Source organism: Lactuca sativa, chromosome 2, assembly GCF_002870075.4.
Source record: "Lactuca sativa cultivar Salinas chromosome 2, Lsat_Salinas_v11, whole genome shotgun sequence".
Classification (NCBI taxonomy): Eukaryota; Viridiplantae; Streptophyta; class Magnoliopsida; order Asterales; family Asteraceae; genus Lactuca; species Lactuca sativa.
The window spans coordinates 187,425,903-187,447,959 of record NC_056624.2 but is presented as its reverse complement, the minus strand read 5'-3'; the positions used below and the strand labels follow the sequence as shown (position 1 = coordinate 187,447,959).

The window sequence follows — 22,057 nt, the reverse complement described above, 5'->3', positions numbered from 1 at the left end:
AGGACAAATATATAAAATAAGATAATGTTACTATTTAATATTACGTAATGCCATAACCCAACTAATTCTTCCTATCAAATTTGAGAGTGCTAAATTGCTTAGAGTTACCTAACATTTTTTTGGTTGAAGGGAAGGAAATTAAATCATGCCCAATATCATGTATCGTTTTTTCATCATCTCCCTTTGTTTGTGTGTTGCAAACTCAACATCAACAGGAAGAATAAAGTATCTTCCAGGGTTTCAAGGACCTCTTCCTTTTTATTTGGAAACCGGGTATCCATGTATTCATTATATTTTTAGACTTTGCATCTTAGTTATCATGTTTTTTGTTCAACATATCCATAATGTGTAGCTATGTTGGCGTGGATGTGAATGAGGATGTTCAATTGTTTTATTACTTCATTCATTCTGAGTCAAATCCCAAAGACGATCCTCTCATGCTCTGGCTTACTGGTGGTCCGGGTTGTTCCTCCATTTCTGGCCTCCTCTTTGAAATCGGTATTTATATTTACTTTTTCTTGGATGCTTGTGATTAAAAGGATGGATTGCCGTTATATAAAGAATGTCATGTTAAGGTTAATAATGAATTTTTTTCTTTAATGATGGATTGTTGATGATAATTGATAAATAATATAAAAATAATCAAAGCTAATGATTGGCACATTTAGAGAGAGGGAGAGGAGAGAAGATCTCTGAGTTTTGATTATTGAATCAAGTTTAAGTTACATACAATCTCAACAACAGAAAACTAATAAAACTAACTCGACTAACTTCTAACAAACTTGCATGTGTTTCAACTTTCAACTATCACTCATACACTAACATAGCCTTATCGATCGGCCGGCCCGATTTAGCAAAACCTTCACGTTTTGTGGTGGGATCCCAAGTATACTATAAACGTTTATTTGCAATATATCACCCTTTTTCATTTATATCATGTATAATCCAACGAATTGTTATACGTTTTCGTAAAATTAAAAAAACATGTCACTTTGATTCAATAACTTTAAACGTGCACCCTAAATTTTAATATATATATATATATATATATATATATATATATATATATATATATATATATATATATATATATATATTTTAACATTAACACACTTTTAGCACATATATAATAATTTAGACATGTATTTTTAACATTTGGTTTTTTGATCCGATCGGAATAAAATAGGTCCAATTGAATTTGAGGCCGTGGCTTATAACGGAAGCTTGCCGAGTTTGATTTCGAGATCTCGTTCATGGACCAAGGTCTCTCTCTCTCTCTCTCTCTCTCTCTCTCTCTCTCTCTCTCTCTCTCTCTCTCTCTCTCTCTCTATATATATATATATATATATATATATATATATATATATATATATATATATATATATATATATATATATATATATATATATATATATATATATATATATATATATATATATATAAAAGATGGGTTTATACGTTTAAAAGAATTGGGTTTTACCATTTTGGAGCTTAATGCCCGGTTCTTATCCAAACTAGAGACGGAAAGAAGATTGTGGATGTTTCATGTTTGTTATGTTCAATGATGCATTAGGTTTGGTATATGGAAAGTCAAAAATGGACAATGAACGAATGAGATATTAACCATCACCGTATGATGGTTGAATAGACGTGTAAAGAAGTTAGAATGGCTAGTTCAGTCATTCGGCATTGATCAAAAAATGAAAAGAATGTGCCGAATTTATGTGTGAGTTCGCACACATAAAAGCTTAGACAAGTTTTAGTTGAAATTTCGTTCTTTTCATTTTTCGTAACCAACAAATTGATGGCATTTTCCATTATGATTTTTTTAAAACATTATTTTGTTTAATGTTTATGGATTGGTTACAGGTTTTCTATATAAATACAATATTTTTTTTGGACAATTAAACGTTTTATTATATCACGTTTTGGATATATACTTTGCCTCATTTTTGTCTATGTTTTTTGCTTATCTTTTTATCTTATATATTTGACTCGTTATAAGTAACATGTAACATGTAATTCAAGTTGGTTCTAATAAAACTTTGTTATGATACAGATGACAAACATAATCTTCTTAGATATTCCCGTTGGTACTGGGTTCTCTTATGCTAGAACGGCACATGCTTCTTGTTCTAATAACATCCTATATTCTGAGCATGCCTACGAATTTATAAGAAAGGTATATTCTTAAGAGTTAGTAACACATTTTATAATTTTAAAATGTACTTTACGAAAATAATATTTCTCTCATTTTAGTTCTAGCTCCAACATACATATAAGAGTGCATAGTTAGATAGTCTTTTTCGAAAAATTAGATTGTATAATAAAATTTCAACTTCACGTTTTTACAATAATTTTATATCCTTATTTTTATTATTATAAAATGGTTTTAAAATATCTAATTTACTTGTTTATAATTTTTATAAATGTTAAAGTATCCAACAACTAAGGTTGTTAAATCCATGCATGTAAAACACTCTTTAAAAATCTAATCAAACAATAATGGTCTTTACAATATCATAAAGGATCAAGTAAGCTTTTAAGTGTAAAAAATTATATGATAAAATTTCATAAATGGTCTTAATGTTTTTTAATTTTCTCTTAAAATAGCCTAGATGAAACTTTTTTTTTTGTATGGATGGTCCTACGTAACAAACATTGCACACAAATGACCCTTATGACTCTTTCTCTCTCTCTCTCTCTCTCTCTCTCTCTCTCTCTCTCTCTATATATATATATATATATATATATATATATATATATATATATATATATATATATATATATATATATATATATATATATATAACTTACTCCTAAACTACACCTTAAATCCACATATATCCACAATCTCAACCCCAAGGAGGGAGGGCAACACCGGATACCGCTGGGCTAGAAGCTCTTTGGTGTGTGTGTGTGTGTGTGTGTGTGTATATATATATATATATATATATATATATATATATAGGGAAGAGTTATATGGAAAATGAATCATTAGGGCAACACATATTTGAACCAATGAAAATATGACAACACATCACTTCTACAATAACTTCCACAATACATTACTTGTGAAGAAAGAAATGGACACGTGTCATTTGATTATTGATTCCGGTAGATGTTGCCCTAGTTATTTGTTTTCCATAGAACTCATTCCTATATATATATATATATATATATATATATATATATATATATATATATATATATATATATATATATATATATATATATATATATATATATATATATATATATATATATATATATATATATATATATATATATATATATATATATATATATCCTCTCTTTCTCTCTCTTTTTCTCTCCACCTCTCAGCTTCTCATCTTTCCATCTCTCTTCAAAACACATACAAACACATAGTCTCTCTTAAGAACACCCTCACACACTCTCAAGAACATACATATCCATCTTTGACTGTCGCCACCTTCAACCATCTCCATCATCACCCATATTTCTTCTACCATTTCCATCTCCGCCAGAAATAGTTCCAAATCTCGTCTCCCCTCTCTCATTTGAAATCAATTTAGAAACTCAAATTCCCCTTTCATTTGAAATCAATTCAAAATGTCTACCCCTCACCCTCCTTTGAAATTGATTCAGGCTTGTTAATCAAAAAAATGAAGAATATCGGTTCGAGATTGCAGGTGTGGTTTTAGAGAAGACAAAAATTGTGCAAATCCCCGATTTCGATTGTCAGATTTCAAAGCAAACACTGCCATCGTGTTCTCTTTGATGTCTCCTACAAATCCCACCTAAACCCATCTATGATCGATCTTCGGAGCAAGGTATGCCAACATTGACTTCATGGCATTTTTGTGGCCACCTCCGGGCGCCATTCCACAAACAAAACCACCACCCGGCCCTCTTCGTTTATGTCTCTGTCCTTCCCTTTAACTTTACTTCATACAAAGGATCATAATCGAACGATATGAAGGAGTTATTGGTACAGTTTTGGCGTCAGCGGGTTTCCAAGAAATAATAGTTGATTCATTTGTTGGATATAGAGGCATTGATGTGTGTGTGTGTTTAATCAGAATTTGTCATCTTCTACACAAACATGTTCTTGTAAATGGGAAAAGGGATCTCGATTTTCTAGAGTGTGTGTATGTGTGTGTCTTGGTTTTTTGGGTCTCAATTTTTTGCAAGGATTTGTGGTGGTGGTTAATGGTGATGGTTGTAGGTAATGGTGATTGTTTTGGTGGCAAGTGGTGTGGTGGTAAGGGATTTGAAAAGTAATTATAATAGGTGGCAGTAAGTGGTGGTGGGCAGTAGACACTGGATGGTGGGCGATGGCAATAGGTGGTGTGATGGTGCATGGTGGCAGTAGGTGTATGCTCTTGTATGTGTGTGTATCTTTTTTGAGTATATTTGTTTTTTTATATAAAGAATTAAAAAAATAAAAAATGTATTTTCATCGTTTTATAAACACATAACATAATTTGTTAACAGAGTTAGTCATAAGGACTATTTGTGTGCAAGGTTTGTTCTGTAGAGACCATTCATGCAAAAAAATGTTTCATAATGACTATTTTAGGAAAAAATTGAAAAGTATTGTGATCATTTGTGAAAATTTATCAACCTATTTTATGAACTTATTTCGTGCAAAGCTTTTTTATATGGTTTGCAAATGGTCTAATTTTAGGTTTGAAAGAAATGCTCGATTTTATCATTTTACGTATTTCTGGTTCATTAAAATATGAGAGGGTGGTGTTCACTTAGGTGATAAGAGCCCCCCACCCCCACACACACACAAAAATACTCGATTTTATCATTTTACGTATTTCTGGTTCATTAAAATATGAGAGGGTGGTGTTCACTTAGGTGATAAGAGCCCCCCCCCCCCCCCCCCCCTCACACACACACACACACCTTTTGGTTTTATTCCGCCACCTTATTTCCCCTTGCTCTTCAAAACCAAAGAAACTGTCGCACTTCACTTCCCTTCACTTTAGGTTTGAGTTGATGGTGGTTTCCTATGTTGATTTTTAACCACCACAACACCTACCATAGACGACTCCAAAAACAATTTGAAGCCCACAATTGAAAAGTTGTTTTTAGGTCTTTTTGATTCACCTGGACGAAGAACAGTTCTAAGAATTTAAAACGAATCATGAGATGTGTGTAGAGGTACTAGTGATAATGCTTTACTTTTCATGGTGTTGGGAGTTACACATTTCATGTCATAGCCTTGAGTTAGGTGACAATGGTGGTGACGGTTGTTCATAGGAGCACTAGGGGTGGACAGGGGTCTCTTTTGAAAAGACAAATACATTAAAATAAATTACTAAACGGTAAAATGGTAGTTTAAGAAAGATAAACAAGCCAAACCTTAGAGTTAACCTTTTCTTTTAAACAGAAAATATACTAAACTACTCCTAAATTATTTCACATATGTCCACTGCGGGACTTGAACCTTCGACCTCAAATAGGAAGGACAACACAAGATATCACTGGGCTAGAAGCCCTTTGGTCCTTAGAGTTAACAACTTAATAACTATCCTTTGAAAGAAAAACTCACATGATGCAAGAAAAAAGGTTAGACTGAAATTGTTTAATCTAGCACCACACCAAGAAATCATGAACCTTTGTGTAATTTACTCTTTTATTTAGCAAATGAATTTGGTCTTTAATTTAATAATAATTTACAGGTAATAATAATAATAATAATAATAATAATAATAAATAATAATAATAATACCACTTCAGCGAAAGTGATTACTTAGGTCATCCGTTATATCCATCACTAACAACTATAGTGGTGAGTGTCACATCACCACCACACTCCCTACCACCAACCATGGGATACCTACCACTAAACACACCACTCCACCTCATTTTTTTGTTTAAATTTAATTCAAAAATACATTAAAAAAACATATAATTTTTATTAAATACTAATTATACAAATAAGTGATTTAATAACAATAATAAGAATAATAATTTAAAACAAATTACTTAATTAATTAGGTAATATAAATCCAAGGTTTAATTTGTCATTTTAGAAACTATATATGTTAAAGGATTTCTGGTCAAGAGAATTTTCTGTCAATAAACTGCATCTCAGGGTTCAAAGTTGGCAAGAATTAGAAATTGTGTCTTCTTACCCATAGAAAAAAAAAACTCCAGCTCCCTCTTTTTTTCAGTTTCCCTCCTTCAAGTGAGCAATCCAATCTTATTGGTCTTTTTGATTCATGATGTCCACCATTGAAGACCACGAGCACGGAGGACCACGATGGTTCGAGCTAATGTGCACAAACCACAGTCGTGGCTAGCTAGACCACGAGACCCACCGTGGTCCGTATAAGGGTTGGTCTCATTTCACAAACATTAAAACATCTTTGTCTATGTTTACCAACTTAATCTAATTAATGTGCATGCTATTACACACCAAACAACATATTCCAAATTCCAAAATGGTGTTGTCGCATGCTCAGATCCCACAACTTGGAGCTTGGGAATGCTTGCTATTCGAAGAAAAAAAAATACTAAATGACTATTTATGTTTACGAGAAACATAACCGGATATAATTACTTATTTATCATTATGTTTATATCATTTTATTGTTATTTTATTTAATGCGAACAAACATATCCTAAACATGTTAGGTACTACATATTGAATTCAAATGTCTTGCAAGTTTTTTTTACTATACTCGAATGCATTATGCAGTGGCTCGAAAGTCATATGGAGTTCATTTCCAACCCGTTTTACATTGGAGGCGACTCGTACTCTGGAAACCCAATCCCCATAATCACACAAATAATATCAAATGGTACGTGTTGTTGGTATATTAACAAGTGTTCGTGAAATAGTTGCATCATAAATCTTGTGCAACTGAATTTACCATAAAGTATGTGGCAATGTGTAGGAAACGAAATTGGCATTAAGCCTTACATTAATATAAAGGTATCAAGTTTTGTCTTATGAAAAAAATGCAATATTTGAATACAAAACGGTTAAGTTAACCTTGTGTGACAGGGATACGTACTCGGGAACCCTTTGACATTCCCAGAAGAAGACAATTATAAAATACGATTTGCAAATGGTATGGGGCTTATTTCCGATGAACTCTATAAGGTTTGTTCTACACAAATGGTAATCATCTCCTAAATTTTGTTACTTGTTTTATTATCTAATGCTCTTAATTTTCAATATCTTTATAGTCACTATTCCACAGTTGTCAAGGCGAGTATCGATCGGACTACATAAACCCAGACAATGTAGAATGTCTGCAAAATCTTGCGTTATACGAGAAAGTGTGTTACTTATTTCACATTCACTTTCTTTAATCATAATTTGCTCATATTTACACCATAATGAAAGCCAAAATATATAACTTTTGTAGTGTATAGACGGGATCCAACAACCCCAAGTATTAGAACCATATTGTGGTGATACTGAATCGCCAATCAAATTACCTAGACAAATGTTGTCTAAAGAGCGACGTTTACTTTCTGCATTTTATTGTCGGGTAAGTTTGTATTATAAATCTTGCAACACGACGCTTAAGGGGATTTACTGTTTTTTTTAGTATTGTTGTAGTTTGATGAAACACGTCTAGCTTATTACTGGGCAAATGATGTTGGCGTTAGAGAAGCATTGCGAATCAGAAAGGTATTCGTGCAAATTTCTAGAAAATAAAATTTTAAGTTGTGTTTGTTTACTTAATAGATACTTGATTTGATCCGGTTAGCTATAAATAGATATATTTTGACTTAATTATGAAACAATCGTTGAATAAAGAATACCAGGATGGGGGAGAACTTCCTTTAAATCCCGCTATTAACAATTTTTTCTCATCTTTTACTTATGTTTATCCAAAGTACCTTCATTTTATAAAATCATATTCATCCAAACAACAACTTTTTTAAAGACTCATATTGTGATCCTAAACTACACCAATATCTCCAATGTGACTTGAACAACTCATAATCTAATATTATCTACAACAATCTAATCCTATACCTATTTTGACAGTGCATCAACATTAGTGAGTTGAAAAACATTATTTTTCTATACTCTTTTAGGAATATAAAATTGATAGAGTAAGATTATCATATGTAACTTTATAGTGAAATTAATAATTTAAAATTACGGTGTTACTAAACATATGCTACGAAAAATGAAGGAGAGCATTGGAACTTGGATAAGATGCAATTATGATTTAAATTTCACAACGATAGTAGATGATGTCAGACCTTATCATCTCAACCTCAGCAACAAGGATTATCGATCACTTGTATACAGGTAGTCTTTATTTTATAACACACATTGACGTTTGATCTCCTAATTAATTACATTTCAATAATTTGGCATAGTGGTGACCACGATATGGTTATTCCTCACCAATCGACTCAAGCATGGATAAAAGACCTTGGTTACATTGTTATTGATCAATGGCGATCATGGAAGGTTCATGGTCAAATCGCAGGGTAACTTACAATTGTCGTTATTTTCCATTGCACAACTTATCCTTATGTGATATCAAGGCTATATTTTGCGTGCATAAATTAGTTTATAAGTTAACTTATTTTTTGAGCTTATTGTAACATAATGTTCGATAAGACCATAAAAACAACTTATCTTAGTTTGAAAACTAGCTTTTTGATAGGTTATTGAAATAACTTATTGATAAGTTGTTGATAAGCTAAAAGATAACTTTTCAACTAGTACTCAAACCGAGTCCAAATGTATCGAAGTTAAGTGGATTATCGTATTTGGGCAGGTACACAGAGACTTATTCCAATAGAATGACATATGCCACTGTAAAGGCAAGTAATTGGAGTGTTACATAATTGTCTCGGGTTTTAATAAGTGTTGATGTTAACTGAACATAATATTTTGTCATTGCAGGGTGGGGGGCACACAGCCCCCGAGTATAAGCCCGAAGAGTGTTTTGTGATGTTCAAGAGGTGGATACATGGTCAACCATTGTAATCCATCAATGCACATTAATAAACATACGGTTTGGAAGATATATGGTCTACAAATCTTGTATTGTCTATTCATTCAACAAATACCAAAAATAAAAAAAAATGCAATTATATTGTATAAATGAGATGTCTACCACGATACCATGCATAATTTGAAAGTGGCTAACTCAATTTATAAGTGTTTGGATGTGTGTTTTCAAAAACTTTGTGTGTTCTCAAACTGGAATATTAATTAAGATGATTAGTTGTAATAAAAAAAAATAATGTAAATAATGTTTCAATTTTCTTCCACATTGTAAAGTGTAATAAATAAATAAAGATAATGTGAATGATAATAGGATATAAGATATATTTTTTTACTGATGATTAGACATAGAACCAATTGAAAAATTATAGACAAAACTGCAAATTTGGTCCTCGTGGTTTGCAAAAAACTGTGGATACAGTCCAAAAAGTCTCCGACTTGCATGGTTGGTCCAAAATCAAGAATTTTACGTGGTTTTGGTCCCAAAATTAAGATGTTCCCATGGTTTTGGTCCCTGGAAAACCTGAATGGACGTTTTTTCCCTTTTAATTTCTTTTTTTCATTATTTTTACAATTTTTAATGTTTTATAATTACAAAATAAAAGGAAATATACAAATACAAAAAATACACACCCCACCCCCACTCCATCGTATCATCTCTCTCTCTCTCTCTCTCTCTCTCTATATATATATATATATATATATATATATCTTCTTCTTCTTCTTCTTCTTCTTCTTCTTCTTCTTCTTCTTTAAAACCTATAAAAAACAGAAACCCACTTGAAGATTGAGTGTAAGCTTCATTGCAACCCACCATTCCTCCATCCCTATTTCTTCATTGGAAAACCCAAACAAAAACAACCCCACCAGGGACTTCCACCTCCAACCTACAACCTGATCAAAAACACCCACACACATTAAAAATCAATCTATCAAAAAACCAACAAAAGCTTACTTTAAAAGCTTTAATTTGTCTCTAGTACAACCAAATCGCCGATGATGGTCGTGTTATGGCTCTCCAACGTACATATTTGGTGTCTGAATAATAGTGGTGGTGGTGAATAATGATGGTGGTGGTGTGGCTCTCCGACGACCAAATTCTTTACCTTTGATGAACGATGGTGATGGTGATGGTGGGTTTGACTTTCTTAGTTCTTCCTGATTTTAATCTTGATTTCACAACTGCGTCAAGAACAAATCAAGAGGTGCACTCGATTCTCGAAATCCCAGACTTCACTCATACGAAATATGTCCTTATAAAAATCGGAACCCTAACCCACCCTATCACTCCACTTACAACCCAGACTGGATTAACTCCAAATCAAACAATGGATTTGTCTGATTCACTAGAAAGCACATCTAGCCATCACAAAGAGAATTGAACAAAGAGAAATCATAGGGCATATCACACCAACTCGAGCAACAATTAGGATTAACTCCAAAATCGTAATAGGTTCGAATCAGGGGGCAACAGAGCAGTTCGATTTTGCTACATCTGATTTTCGATTTGCTGGGTTTTCACAAAATCGCAATAGGCTCCAAAATCTTAACAACTGATCACTTCATCTTCCATGGGTTAAAGTTGTTAACAGTTAGAAGGGTTTTCTCAAAAGCTTCATGTTTTGGGTTTTTGATTTGCTTTGTCTGCATTCAAATTTTTGGGTTTCTAGAAAATCTGGTTTATCAAGAAGAAGGGGAAGGGGGGGGGGGGGGTAGAGATATGGTGGGATTATTTTTTCTTAATTCTAGAAATATAGAAATAAATATTAGAAAATATAAAAAAGAAATTAAAAGGGTATGATAGTCTTTTCACATTTGTAAGGGACCAAATCTACAAGAAAATTTTCATTTTGGACTAATGGTGCAAGTTGAAATCTTTTTGGACCCCATCCACAATTTTTGACAAACCACAAGGACCAAATTTGCAGTTTTGTCAAAATTATATATGAGAGAGACTCAAAAAGCCTATAAAAACCTATTAAAACCTTTGATTCAATGTCCCGATTAGACCGGAGGGTGTGGGAGGGAAGCTACCCTCACTTTTGGTGGGCCATACCCCTCTTTCCATCACTTTCCTTTCCCTCACCTAAAAGCCAAGGAATGGGTGGGAAGCCCTTCCTTCACTTTCTTTTAATATATTTCATACATATATTATACTCATTTTATAGGGAATTAAAAACCATGAATTTTGATATATTTTTTATATTTTTATAGTAGGTATATAATTTTATAAATATTAAAAAAGAGTAAAAAAAAAATACTGGCCAATAGTGTGGGGAGAGAGAGTGCGGCACCCCCTCCCCCCCCCCCCCCACCTCTTTTCCAGCGGTTCTTTCCCTCACCCACGAAGTGGTGTGCAGGAGTGAGAGAATTTTCCCTCACCCATTTCCTGCACCCACTCCGTCTAGCCTTATAGTTCATGTGATCATGTTACTCGTAATCTAGTATGTATACTTATACTTCTAAAACATAAAAAAAATACATATTATACTTTTAAAAAACATATTTATGCTTCTAGAAATATATTTATGCTTCCAAAAAAACGTATTTTTTATGTTTTAAACCATATTAATAAACCAAAAAAAAACATATATAAAAATAGCATTTAAAACCATGAATACGATGTTTATTTAAACATTTTTTCGCATATAAATACAATTCTCGGCATGTATACAAGTTTAGGGTTTTCTTGTGAATTTTATTTAATGGCAACCTTAAATCTATGATAGGAAGTCAAAAGGATAAAAGTATAAAAAAAAATCTTAAAAAAGTTGCGATTATAATGCACTTAGAAATGATTTTAGTATAAAACCGTATTTTTTTAGAAAAAATATGAGACATATCATGTTATATCTTTTTTTTCTTTTTTTTCCTTTCTTTTCTTTATTGGTATGGGCACTCAAGAGCTTATAAACAAAGGCATGATCTCTCTCGATACCACCACATTTCATTAATGTGAGAAACTTTATATAAGTGGTATCAATTTTTATTTAAGAAAAATATGATTAACCGAATTTGTTCAAATGGATAGAGGACAACTAAATAGTATTACCATAACATTTGGGGTTATAGATTTTAGGTTATGGGATTGTAACAACGTAACTCTTCAAAACAATTTTTCATTTTCAAAACATTCATTTACTCACAAAATAACATCAAACATGTTGTATCAAATGTATTTATCACAAAAACATCTCCCCAGAATCCAAAACATAAACTCCTCAAGTGTGTACGAATCATGTTGGCGCCTTCCCGCGCTCATCATTGGTACCTGAAACACATCGCACAACAACTGTAAGCATAAATGCTTAGTGAGTTCCCCAAAATACCACATACAACACATACGCCACTTGAGGCTATAATACGACCCTCTGGTCGATGTGTCTCAGCGGGACCCTCCAGTCCCGTAGCTCGTTGGACCCTCTGGTCCGGTCATAGCTCGTTGGGCCCCCGGCCCGGTCTGTATCGTTGGACCCTTTGGTCCGGTCTATAACATCATACAACATACACATAACACATAGCACATAAGACCCTCTGGTCCACACAAATATACCACTCTAGGTAACGTATAGTGAGAAGACTCACCTCGCGGTCTCGATAAGTATCTGTCTCGGAAGAAATGTGATCTAGCCTCCGCCTAATCACACAAAGTAAATACTCTCGTCGGCTATACACTTTCGCAGCTGCGACACGTGGAAAGTGTCATGAATCTGACCCAACTCTGCTGGCAACTCTAAACGATAGGCTACCCTGCCTACCCTCGCGATCACCCTAAAAGGACTAATATATCGGGGCCCCAACTTGCCCCTCTTCCTGAAACGGATCACTCCTTTCCAAGGAGAGACCTTCAGGAGCACGAAGTCGCCGACCTATAACTCGAGCTCGGACCGACGTCTGTCCGCATAACTCTTCTGACGACTCTGAGCGGTCAACAACCTCTGTCAGACCTGTTGGATCTGCTCCGTCGTCTGAAGCACGATCTTAGTACTACCCATCACACGACGCCCTACCTCTCCCCAACAAATAGGGGTCCGACATCTCCTCCCATACAATAGCTCAAAGGGCGGCATGCCAATGCTCGAATGATGGTTGTTGTTATAAGAAAACTCCGCCAAGGGCAAATACGTGTCCCAACTCCCTCCGAAATCCAATACACATGCCCGAAGCATATCCTCGAGCGTCTGAATCATCTGCTCACTCTGCCCGTCCGTCTGTGGGTGGTATGCAGTACTGAAATGCAGCCTCATACCCAACTCCTCGTGAAAATTCTTCCAGAATCTGGACGTGAAACGTACATCTCGATTTGAGACAATCGAGATCGGAACTCCATGCCGCGATACCACCTCTCTCACGTACATCTCCGCCAACTTCTCCGCGGAAGAGCTCTCACTGATGGTTAGGAAGTGAGCACTCTTTGTCAACCTGTCCACAATCACCCAAATTGCATCGACGCCTCAGTCCTCGGCAATTTGGTGATGAAGTCCATGGTAATTTGTTCCCATTTCCACTCGGGAATCTCTAATGGCTGCAACTTACCATGTGGACGCTGATGCTCGGCCTTAACCCTGCGACAGGTCAAGCATCTCTCTACAAACCATGCGACATCCCTCTTCATACAGGGCCACTGATAATCCTTTTTCAGGTCCAAATACATCTTAGTGGCCCCGGGATGGATCGAGCATTTCGATCGATGGGCCTCCTCCATCAAAATGGTACGCGTACCGCCCACGGACGGTACCCAAATCCGACCCTGAAATGTCATAAGCCCCCGGCTATCGGTAACGAAATCCGATACCAGCCCGACAACTCGCTCTCTCTTCTGGCTCTTGGGATGCACAACCTCAGCCTGGGCCCCACGAATAGCATCCAATATCGGGTTCATCACCGTCAATCTCAAACAAACATCTCGCATTGGGGCGCTCTCCGCCCTACGGCTCAGTGCATTGGCTACAACATTAGCCTTGCCCGGGTGGTACAGGATCTCACAATCATAATCCTTGACCACGTCCAACCACCTCCTCTGGCGCATATTCAGGTTGGGCTGATCCATCAGATACTTCAAGCTCTTGTGGTCCGTGTATATCGTACACCGAACCCTGTACAGATAATGTCGTCAGATCTTGAGAGCGAACACTACCGCTCCCAGCTCCAAATCATGAGTGGGATATCTCGACTCATGAGACTTAAGCTGCCTCAATGGATATGCTATCACATGCCCCCTCTGCATAAGCACCGCTCCCAATCCGGATATCGATGCATCACAATATACCACAAAATCCTCCATCCCTTCCGGAAGGGCTAACACTGGGGCTTCGCATAACTTCCTGCGAAGTGTCTCGAACGAGGTCTGCTGCTCCGGACCCCAAGAAAACGGAACACCCTTCCGGGTCAACTTGGTGAGTGGCACGGCAATCTTGGAGAAATCCTTAATAAATCTCCGATAATAGCCGGCCAAACCCAGAAAACTCCTGATCTCGGTGGGTGACCTCGACACCTCCCACCTCATAACCGCCTCAGTCTTGGCCTGATCGACCAATATCCCCTTCTGGTTAACGAGATGCCCCAAAAATTGAACCTCTCGCAGCCAGAACTCACATTTGGATAACTTGGCATAAAGCCTCTCCGATCTCAGAACTCCGAGGATCTCCCTCAAATGCTCCTCATGCTGCTCTCTGGATCTCGAATACACCAATATGTCGTCGATGAACACGATCACCGAGCGATCCAACATCGGTCTGCACACCCTGTTCATGAGATCCATGAACACCGCCGGTGCGTTGGTGAGCCCGAAAGGCATCACCACGAACTCGTAATGCCCATAACGAGTCCGGAATGTTGTCTTCGGGACGTCCTCCTCCCGCACCCTCACCTGATGATACCCAGACCTCAAATCGATCTTGGAGAACCAAGATGCTCTCTGCAACTGATCGAACAGATCATCGATCCTCGGCAATGGGTAATGGTTCTTGACTATTAGCTTATTCAACTCACGATAATCAATGCACATCCAGATCGAACCGTCCTTCTTGACAAAAAGAATGGGCGCCCCCCAGGGCGATAAACCCCTTCCCCAGCAGCTCTTGAAGCTGCGAGGATAACTCCTGCATCTCCGAAGGCGCAAGGCGATAAGGCGCCTTGGCGATAGGCGCAGTTCCCGGAACCAAATCAATACCGAACTCTACCTGCCCCTCCGGAGGCACACCCGACAACTCCTCTGGAAACACATCCGGAAACTCACACACTATCGGGACCTCATCCACTGACTTCGGTCCCTCTGAACCAACCCTCGTATCCATCACATATGCCACAAATCCTCTACAGCCCTGCTGTAGACTCTGCCTCACTCTAGCGGCCGAACAAAATGCTGACCCCGTAGGTGTACCCTTGTCGTACACCGTAAGAACTCCCCCACTAGGGTCTCGAATCGTCACCAATTGACGCTCGCAGTCTATCACAGCTCGATATCGGCTCAACCAATCCATACCCACTATCACACACACGTCCCCCATCGCAAGGACACATCCTCCATACACTGGACTAAATCTATCGGAAACTCCACACCGAAGATCTCAAGTACACATCCTCGAATCACATCCGAAGCATACACTGATCGCTCATCAGCTATGGAAACTCGCAGAGGCCGGTCCAACGCCTCTCGACGGGTACTAATATGCTGACTAAATGTTATGGAAACAAACGACCGACTCGCACCCGAGTCAAATAATACCAAAGCAGGCACAGAACTCACAAGAAAAGTACCTACGCATATCATCATATAAGCATAAAACTCAACTCAAATAAAAGATGAAAAGAGAATACATACCAGCCACAACATCAGGCGCCGCGTGGACCTCCTCCGCGGTCAACTGAAATGCTCTCCCACGAGCCTTCGGGGCCTCGGCCTTCACCGGCCGAACCTCGGTAGTCCTAGCAGCATGCACAGATCATTGCGCTGATCCCTAAAGAAGCTGCGGGCACTCGGCCTTCCGATGGCCGGTCTGGATGCAATGAAAGCAAACCGAAAATACCTTGGGGCAATCCCTCGCGATATGCCCCTCCTTCCCATATTTGTAGCATACCCCTGCCCTGCACGACCCCTCGTGGCTCTTACCTCACTTCCCACAAGTGCGGCCCTTCGCGCCCCCAGATCTCGAATCAGCGAGTCTAGCCCGCTTGGCTGCTGGCTGAGACTGATCCGGTCGCCGATCCACCCTCTGTGACTCGGCCTCCTCCCTGGCCTGAGTCTCCAACTCAATCGCCCTCTTCCGGGCATTTGGTTGAAGCTCAGCAAATGTCCGGTATGTCGAGTTCGCCACGAACTCCCGAATCTCTCCTCAGAACACCCAGATAACGGCTCATGCGATCCTGCTCAGAAGACACCTGCTCAGGGCAAAACATCGCCCTCTCATGAAACTTCCTGGTGATCACTGTCACAGAATCAGTACCCTGCTTGAGGGTGAAGAACTCCTGGATCAACCGTTCCCTCTCCACCGGAGGAACATACTCATCTCCGAACATAGTGGTGAACCTCTCCCAGCTCACCTCGGAAATCTCATCCAAAGTGAAGTTCGCCGTCACGAACTTCCACCAATCCTTCGCTCCCAGGCGGAGATGGTTCAAGGCGAACCGAACCCTCAAGTGCTCTGGACAAGAACATGTATAAAAATATCCCTCGATGTCGGAGATCCACCTCATAGCGGCAATCAGGTCCTGCGTCCCGTCGAACTCTGGTGACTTCGTGTTGCTGAACTCCCAGAACAACAACGAGTCACCCCCCCTGAGGTCTGGCAGCAACAACAGCAGCAGTAGCTGCAGCTGCAGCAGCCTCGGTCAGCGTCGCATACCGCTCATCAAAAGTCTCAATCAACGTGGTCTTGATGTCCCCAAACATCTCAGGAATCTTAGCCTGGATGGCAGCGGCCACCTCCTCATGAATCAACCGACGGATCTCCTCGTCGCTGACACCACTGCTCTCAGGTGTGTGTCGAGTCCCAACCATGATGCCTCTGAAATACAACAAAATTTATCAGAGACTCGATCGAGCATACACATATTCGATGACGCAACCCTACTTCTCCTTCGTTGTCCAAAAGATTCTTACTTCGAATGCTCACTGATCCGGTGTCTTCAATAGTACGGGCCCAATACTACTGACCACACCGCATCAACATTCACTCCAAGTCCTCCTCCTTGGATCTTAGATTACAAGTACTCTATTTTCATAAGCTCCTAACTGCTATCTACTTGCTCTCAAAGCATCTCAGCAGCAGAAATCTCCTAGGCTAAGGCATCACAAACCAGGCCACTCTAGTCCTAATATGTATACCTAGCCTACTCTAGCATGCATAATGTAACATAACATATCTCATAACACATAATGTAAGGGTACTTTTGGGGATTCACCGTTCGGGCGCTGGCTGATCGTACACACGACTCTACTCTGTTTGTCTCAAAACTCTTTTTACTCTTTTTAAAAATTTTACTTCATTATCAAAATTTCCTCAAATCCTCAGTTTGTGTTCAGATACGCCCGAAGATGCATCCGAATCCCTCAAACCAAGGCTTTAATACCAACTTGTAACAATGTAACTTTTCAAAACAATTTTTCATTTCAAAACATTCATTTACTCACAAAATAACATCAAACATGTTGTATCAAATGTATTTATCACAAAAACATCTCCCCATAATCCAAAACATAAACTCCTCAAGTGTGTACGAATCATGTCGGCGCCTTCCCGCGCTCATCATTGGTACCTGAAACACATCACACAACAACTGTAAGCATAAATGCTTAGTGAGTTCCCCAAAATACCACATACAACACATACGCCACTCGAGGCTATAATACGACCCTCCGGTCGATGTGTCTCAGCGGGACCCTCCAGTCCCGTAGCTCGTTGGACCCTTTGGTCCGGTCATAGCTCGTTGGGCCCCCCGGCCCGGTCTGTATCGTTGGACCCTTCGGTCCGGTCTATAACATCATACAACATACACATAACACATAGCACATAATCTCATACATAGCACATAAGACCCTCTGGTCTACACAAATATACCACTCTAGGTAACGTATAGTGAGAAGACTCACCTCGCGGTCTCGATAAGTATCTGTCTCGGAAGAAATGTGATCTAGCCTCCGCCTAATCACACAAAGTAAATACTCTCATAAATAAAATTGTACTCAACCCTAAGAGTCAACAAGGTCAACGGTCAAACTTTGACCCGACTCGTCGAGTGCACTAGGGAAACTCGGCGAGTCCACACGTGTCCACTGACTCTCTTAATTCCTCTCTTGGCACGTCGAGTTCTTCCCCTAACTCGACGAGTTCCACCTGGCATGAATCGAGGGGCCACCCCGACTCAACTCGCCGAGTCTCAAGAACAACTCGGCGAGTTCCACTTGAACTCAGTCCCCCCTGACTCTCCCTGACTCACTGAGTTATACCCCAACTCAGCAAGTCCACTCACTGAGTGATTAACGGGAAATCTTCAAACTACTCGCCGAGTCTGTTCTTCGGACTCGGCGAGTTCATGCCATGCACAAACTCTATACAGCTCCTGAGGTCAGATCTGTTCCATACAATCATAGATCTGGCCTCCCCAAGCATGATAATCACGTAAAGTTCGGACCTTGACACACATATAACATAGAAATGGTCCAAAATGGTGATTTAGCCCCAAAAATGACATTCTAAGCTCATGACTTCCAAAATGGCTCATAAAGCTCCAAGGGTTAAGGTCTCTGGACCTCTTTGAGTCCAGATCCAAAGCACAAACTCGAAAAGGGGACTAAATGCTCTACATACTCTTCTTCTAAAGGGTTTAAAAAACCCTAACTCTATGAATCAACACCCAAAACTAGAGAAGGTTCGAAGGAATACCTTAATATGAAGCCTTTGATCTCTGAAGACACTAGATTTGCACTTCCTTCAGCCTTCTTTTGCCTTGGACACCTTCTCCTTCAAATTTCACCAACAAATGATCAACAATGGACTCTCTTCTCCTCACAAGCGATCTAGGACTCTCTCTGGGGTGTGGTAGCCGCAATGGACGGCCATAATGGCCTTTAAATAGGTCCCAAACCCTGAAAATTAGGGTTTCATTAAACGGCGTGGACTCGCCGAGTCCAGACGCGAACTCGCGTGCACATCCGCGATCCTACTCGACGAGTTTAGACCCCAACTCGCCGAGTCTCTTCACAATACCCAAAAGTAAAAAAGAATAAAATAATACCTGAGAATCCGGATGTTACAGGGATAATACAGGATCCATAAGTTACATTTTCCACGTCATTTTTTGTTAATGCTAATGGGAATAAGTTACATTTTCCACGTTATTTTTTTGTCACATTATATATCATGTTATTCTTCACACCACATCATTTTTACTAGGAAATTTTCACAGCAAACCGCACTATTTATAGAGTAAATTTTTTATTTTTTATTTTTTTTAAATGACCAATCATATGACCTTACCTACCTTCAATCAAAGGTGTTGCTTGGCGTTGTATTCTCCATGGAAGACCATAGGGGTTATGGCCGGACGGTATTATTGGTGTGGCCACATCATAGAGGAGGTGCATCTAGGCATGCTCTATGTCATTTAGCTCGATATTGTATAGCCTAAATAATACTATAATATATACTTTTATGTGGGAATTTTTTTTCATATTTATTTGACAAAACTTCAAAAATGGTCCCTATGGTTTCCGAAAATCCGAAGTTTAGTTCCTAATCTTTAAAAACCTCACAGATGGTTCATATGGTTTCAAAACTTTTAACAAATGGTCATTTTCGTTAACTCCGTTAGCTTTTGGACGTTAAGTGAAAGGTATTTATGTCATTTCACTGTTACAGGTACCATTTATGAAGATTTGCCTTATTTAAAATATATATATATATATATATATATATATATATATATATATATATATATATATATAATTATTTAATATTAAAGGGTCTCTCTCTCTCTCTCTCTCTCTCTCTCTCTCTCTCTCTCTCTCTCTCTCTCTCTCTCTCTCTCTCTCTCTCTCTCTCTCTCTCTCTCCAGGGTCGACTCTATGATTAAGAAGAAAAATATGGCCCTATATACAATTTTTTAATATATAAGGAAAACAAATTTAAGACGGTGAATTATCGTTACGGAAAACTTAAAAGCAAATAAACTAATTAAAAAGGAACATATGAAATTTTATAAAAAAGTTCAAGGGCTAATTATGTAACTTCTAAAAACTGATTTGTTAAAAATATTGGAAGGAGGGATTGATTATGAAATATATGGCATAAAGAAATGGTCAAATGTGTAACTTGAATTTAAAACATAAAATGTTGTGAAAGAGGATCGAACCTCCATTGCTTTTGAATAAAAGACACGTCTTTGCCAATTGGACTACCTAATCTCTATGAAATATTTTGAATAAGTTCATATATATATATATATATATATATATATATATATATATATATATATATATATATATAGTTTAATTAAAACTCGGACCCTTTTTTTTCGGGGGCCCTGTGCGACTGTCCCTCTTCCCCCCTCCCCCCCTCTAAAACCGGGTCTCTTTTTCTCTCTCTCATCTTCACCTTCAATCCCTTATTTCCACTGTCATTAATGAAGGAAAACAGCTAACCTAAAATCATCAACAACAGATTCACAAAAATTATCAAGCAAAATATGCAAAACTGAAAATCAAACCCTCTTTTTTGTAAACCTTGATTTTATTAATTTAGTCAAGTATATACATGTATAAAGAACAAGTAAACGTTTATACATGAAATTATAATAGTGATGCTAAGGAACAAATCCAGAACTGTAACAAAACAATCACCAAGCTTCGTCTCTTTCACCTCTACACACCATAACCGAACCCGATCCATTTAATATTTTCTTAGCTCTCCAAGGTTCAAGGTTCTTCAATGGTGGATTATTCCCTAAAAATGTTTCACCGACCTCTATTATTGGCACCCATAAACAATTCAACAATTTTGTCGGCAACCTATTTGGATTCAATAAAAACCCAGAAAAAACCAACAATTTTGTCGGCGTCTCATTTCGTCTCTCATGGCGTCCCCAGTAAGCTTCTTGATGTCAAAGTAGTGCTTTCTGAACACAAAATCGTTGTTCAAGAAGAAACTCAAACTTTTCAAGACAAAATCGACAAGGGTATTCAAGAAACAAGAACAGGAATCCTGAAGACCGAGATGGAATCGATGGATTAGAAGATTCTGAACCATTCACTTCAAAAAAACGGACCCTCATTCCTTTCCAACTCTTCATCTCCTTCCCCCAAATCTCGTTCCACTGCAAATCCTGGACCAAGGGAAAGAGAAATCGTTGAAATTTTCAGAAAAGTCCAAGCCCAACTCCGGGAACGAGCTGCACAAAAGGAAGAGAAAAGGGTGGAGGATTCACAATCACAAGGACACAAATTCCATTTCAGGCTTAAAGACAAATCAACAAGAAAATAAGGAAATTCGATCATGAAGATTTCTAGTAGCCAGACTTCTTTCCTGGGAAACAGGCAATGGTAGTAGTGACTTCACCCACAGCTTCTTCTTCTTTCTTGTTCCTCACTTACACTCTCTACCCTTCTCAAGATCAGGACCTCTCTTCCAATTGCCTCCATCGTCCAAAAAGAAAACATCATAATCATGATCTTCTTCTTATTTTGAAGCTTCATATTTGGAAACAATTATGGGGTGTATGTGCTCGACACTCAATTTTGTAGATTTTTGATTGCAAGTATTGATACTCAATTTTGTGTGTTTTTGATTTTCAGTATATGATGTGTGTGAAGTATGTATGGTTTAAGTTGGAGAGAGAGAGAGAGAGAGAGAGAGAGAGAGAGAGAGAGAGAGAGAGAGAGAGAGAGAGAGAGAGAGAGAGAGAGAGAGAGAGAGAGAGAGAGAGACCCTTTAATATTAAATAATTATATATATAAGGCAAATTATCATAACTGGTCCCTGTGACAGTGAAATGACATAAATACCCTTCATTTAACGGCCAAAAGCTAACGGAGTTAACGTAAATGACCATTTGTTAAAAGTTTTGAAACCA

General features: G+C 38.1%; 1 protein-coding gene across 2 annotated transcripts; it reads left to right on the top strand.

Moving 5' to 3' along the window:
• Positions 1-30: 30 nt before the first annotated feature.
• Positions 31-9,245, top strand: LOC128125858 (serine carboxypeptidase-like 2). 2 transcript variants are annotated; one of them, XM_052768563.1, is made up of 14 exons: positions 36-273; positions 353-498; positions 1,187-1,263; positions 2,060-2,182; positions 6,701-6,803; positions 6,900-6,937; positions 7,010-7,108; positions 7,195-7,287; positions 7,377-7,502; positions 7,574-7,645; positions 8,160-8,278; positions 8,350-8,463; positions 8,757-8,802; positions 8,885-9,245. In XM_052768563.1, exons 1-14 carry the CDS (start codon positions 146-148, stop codon positions 8,966-8,968), a joined length of 1,368 nt encoding a protein of 455 aa, XP_052624523.1. In that variant the 5' UTR covers positions 36-145; the 3' UTR covers positions 8,969-9,245. The 2 variants fall into 2 exon arrangements, with proteins under 2 accessions (XP_052624524.1, XP_052624523.1); XM_052768564.1 differs by lacking the exon at positions 2,060-2,182 and having other exon boundaries at positions 31-273.
• The last annotated feature ends 12,812 nt before the right edge of the window (positions 9,246-22,057 follow it).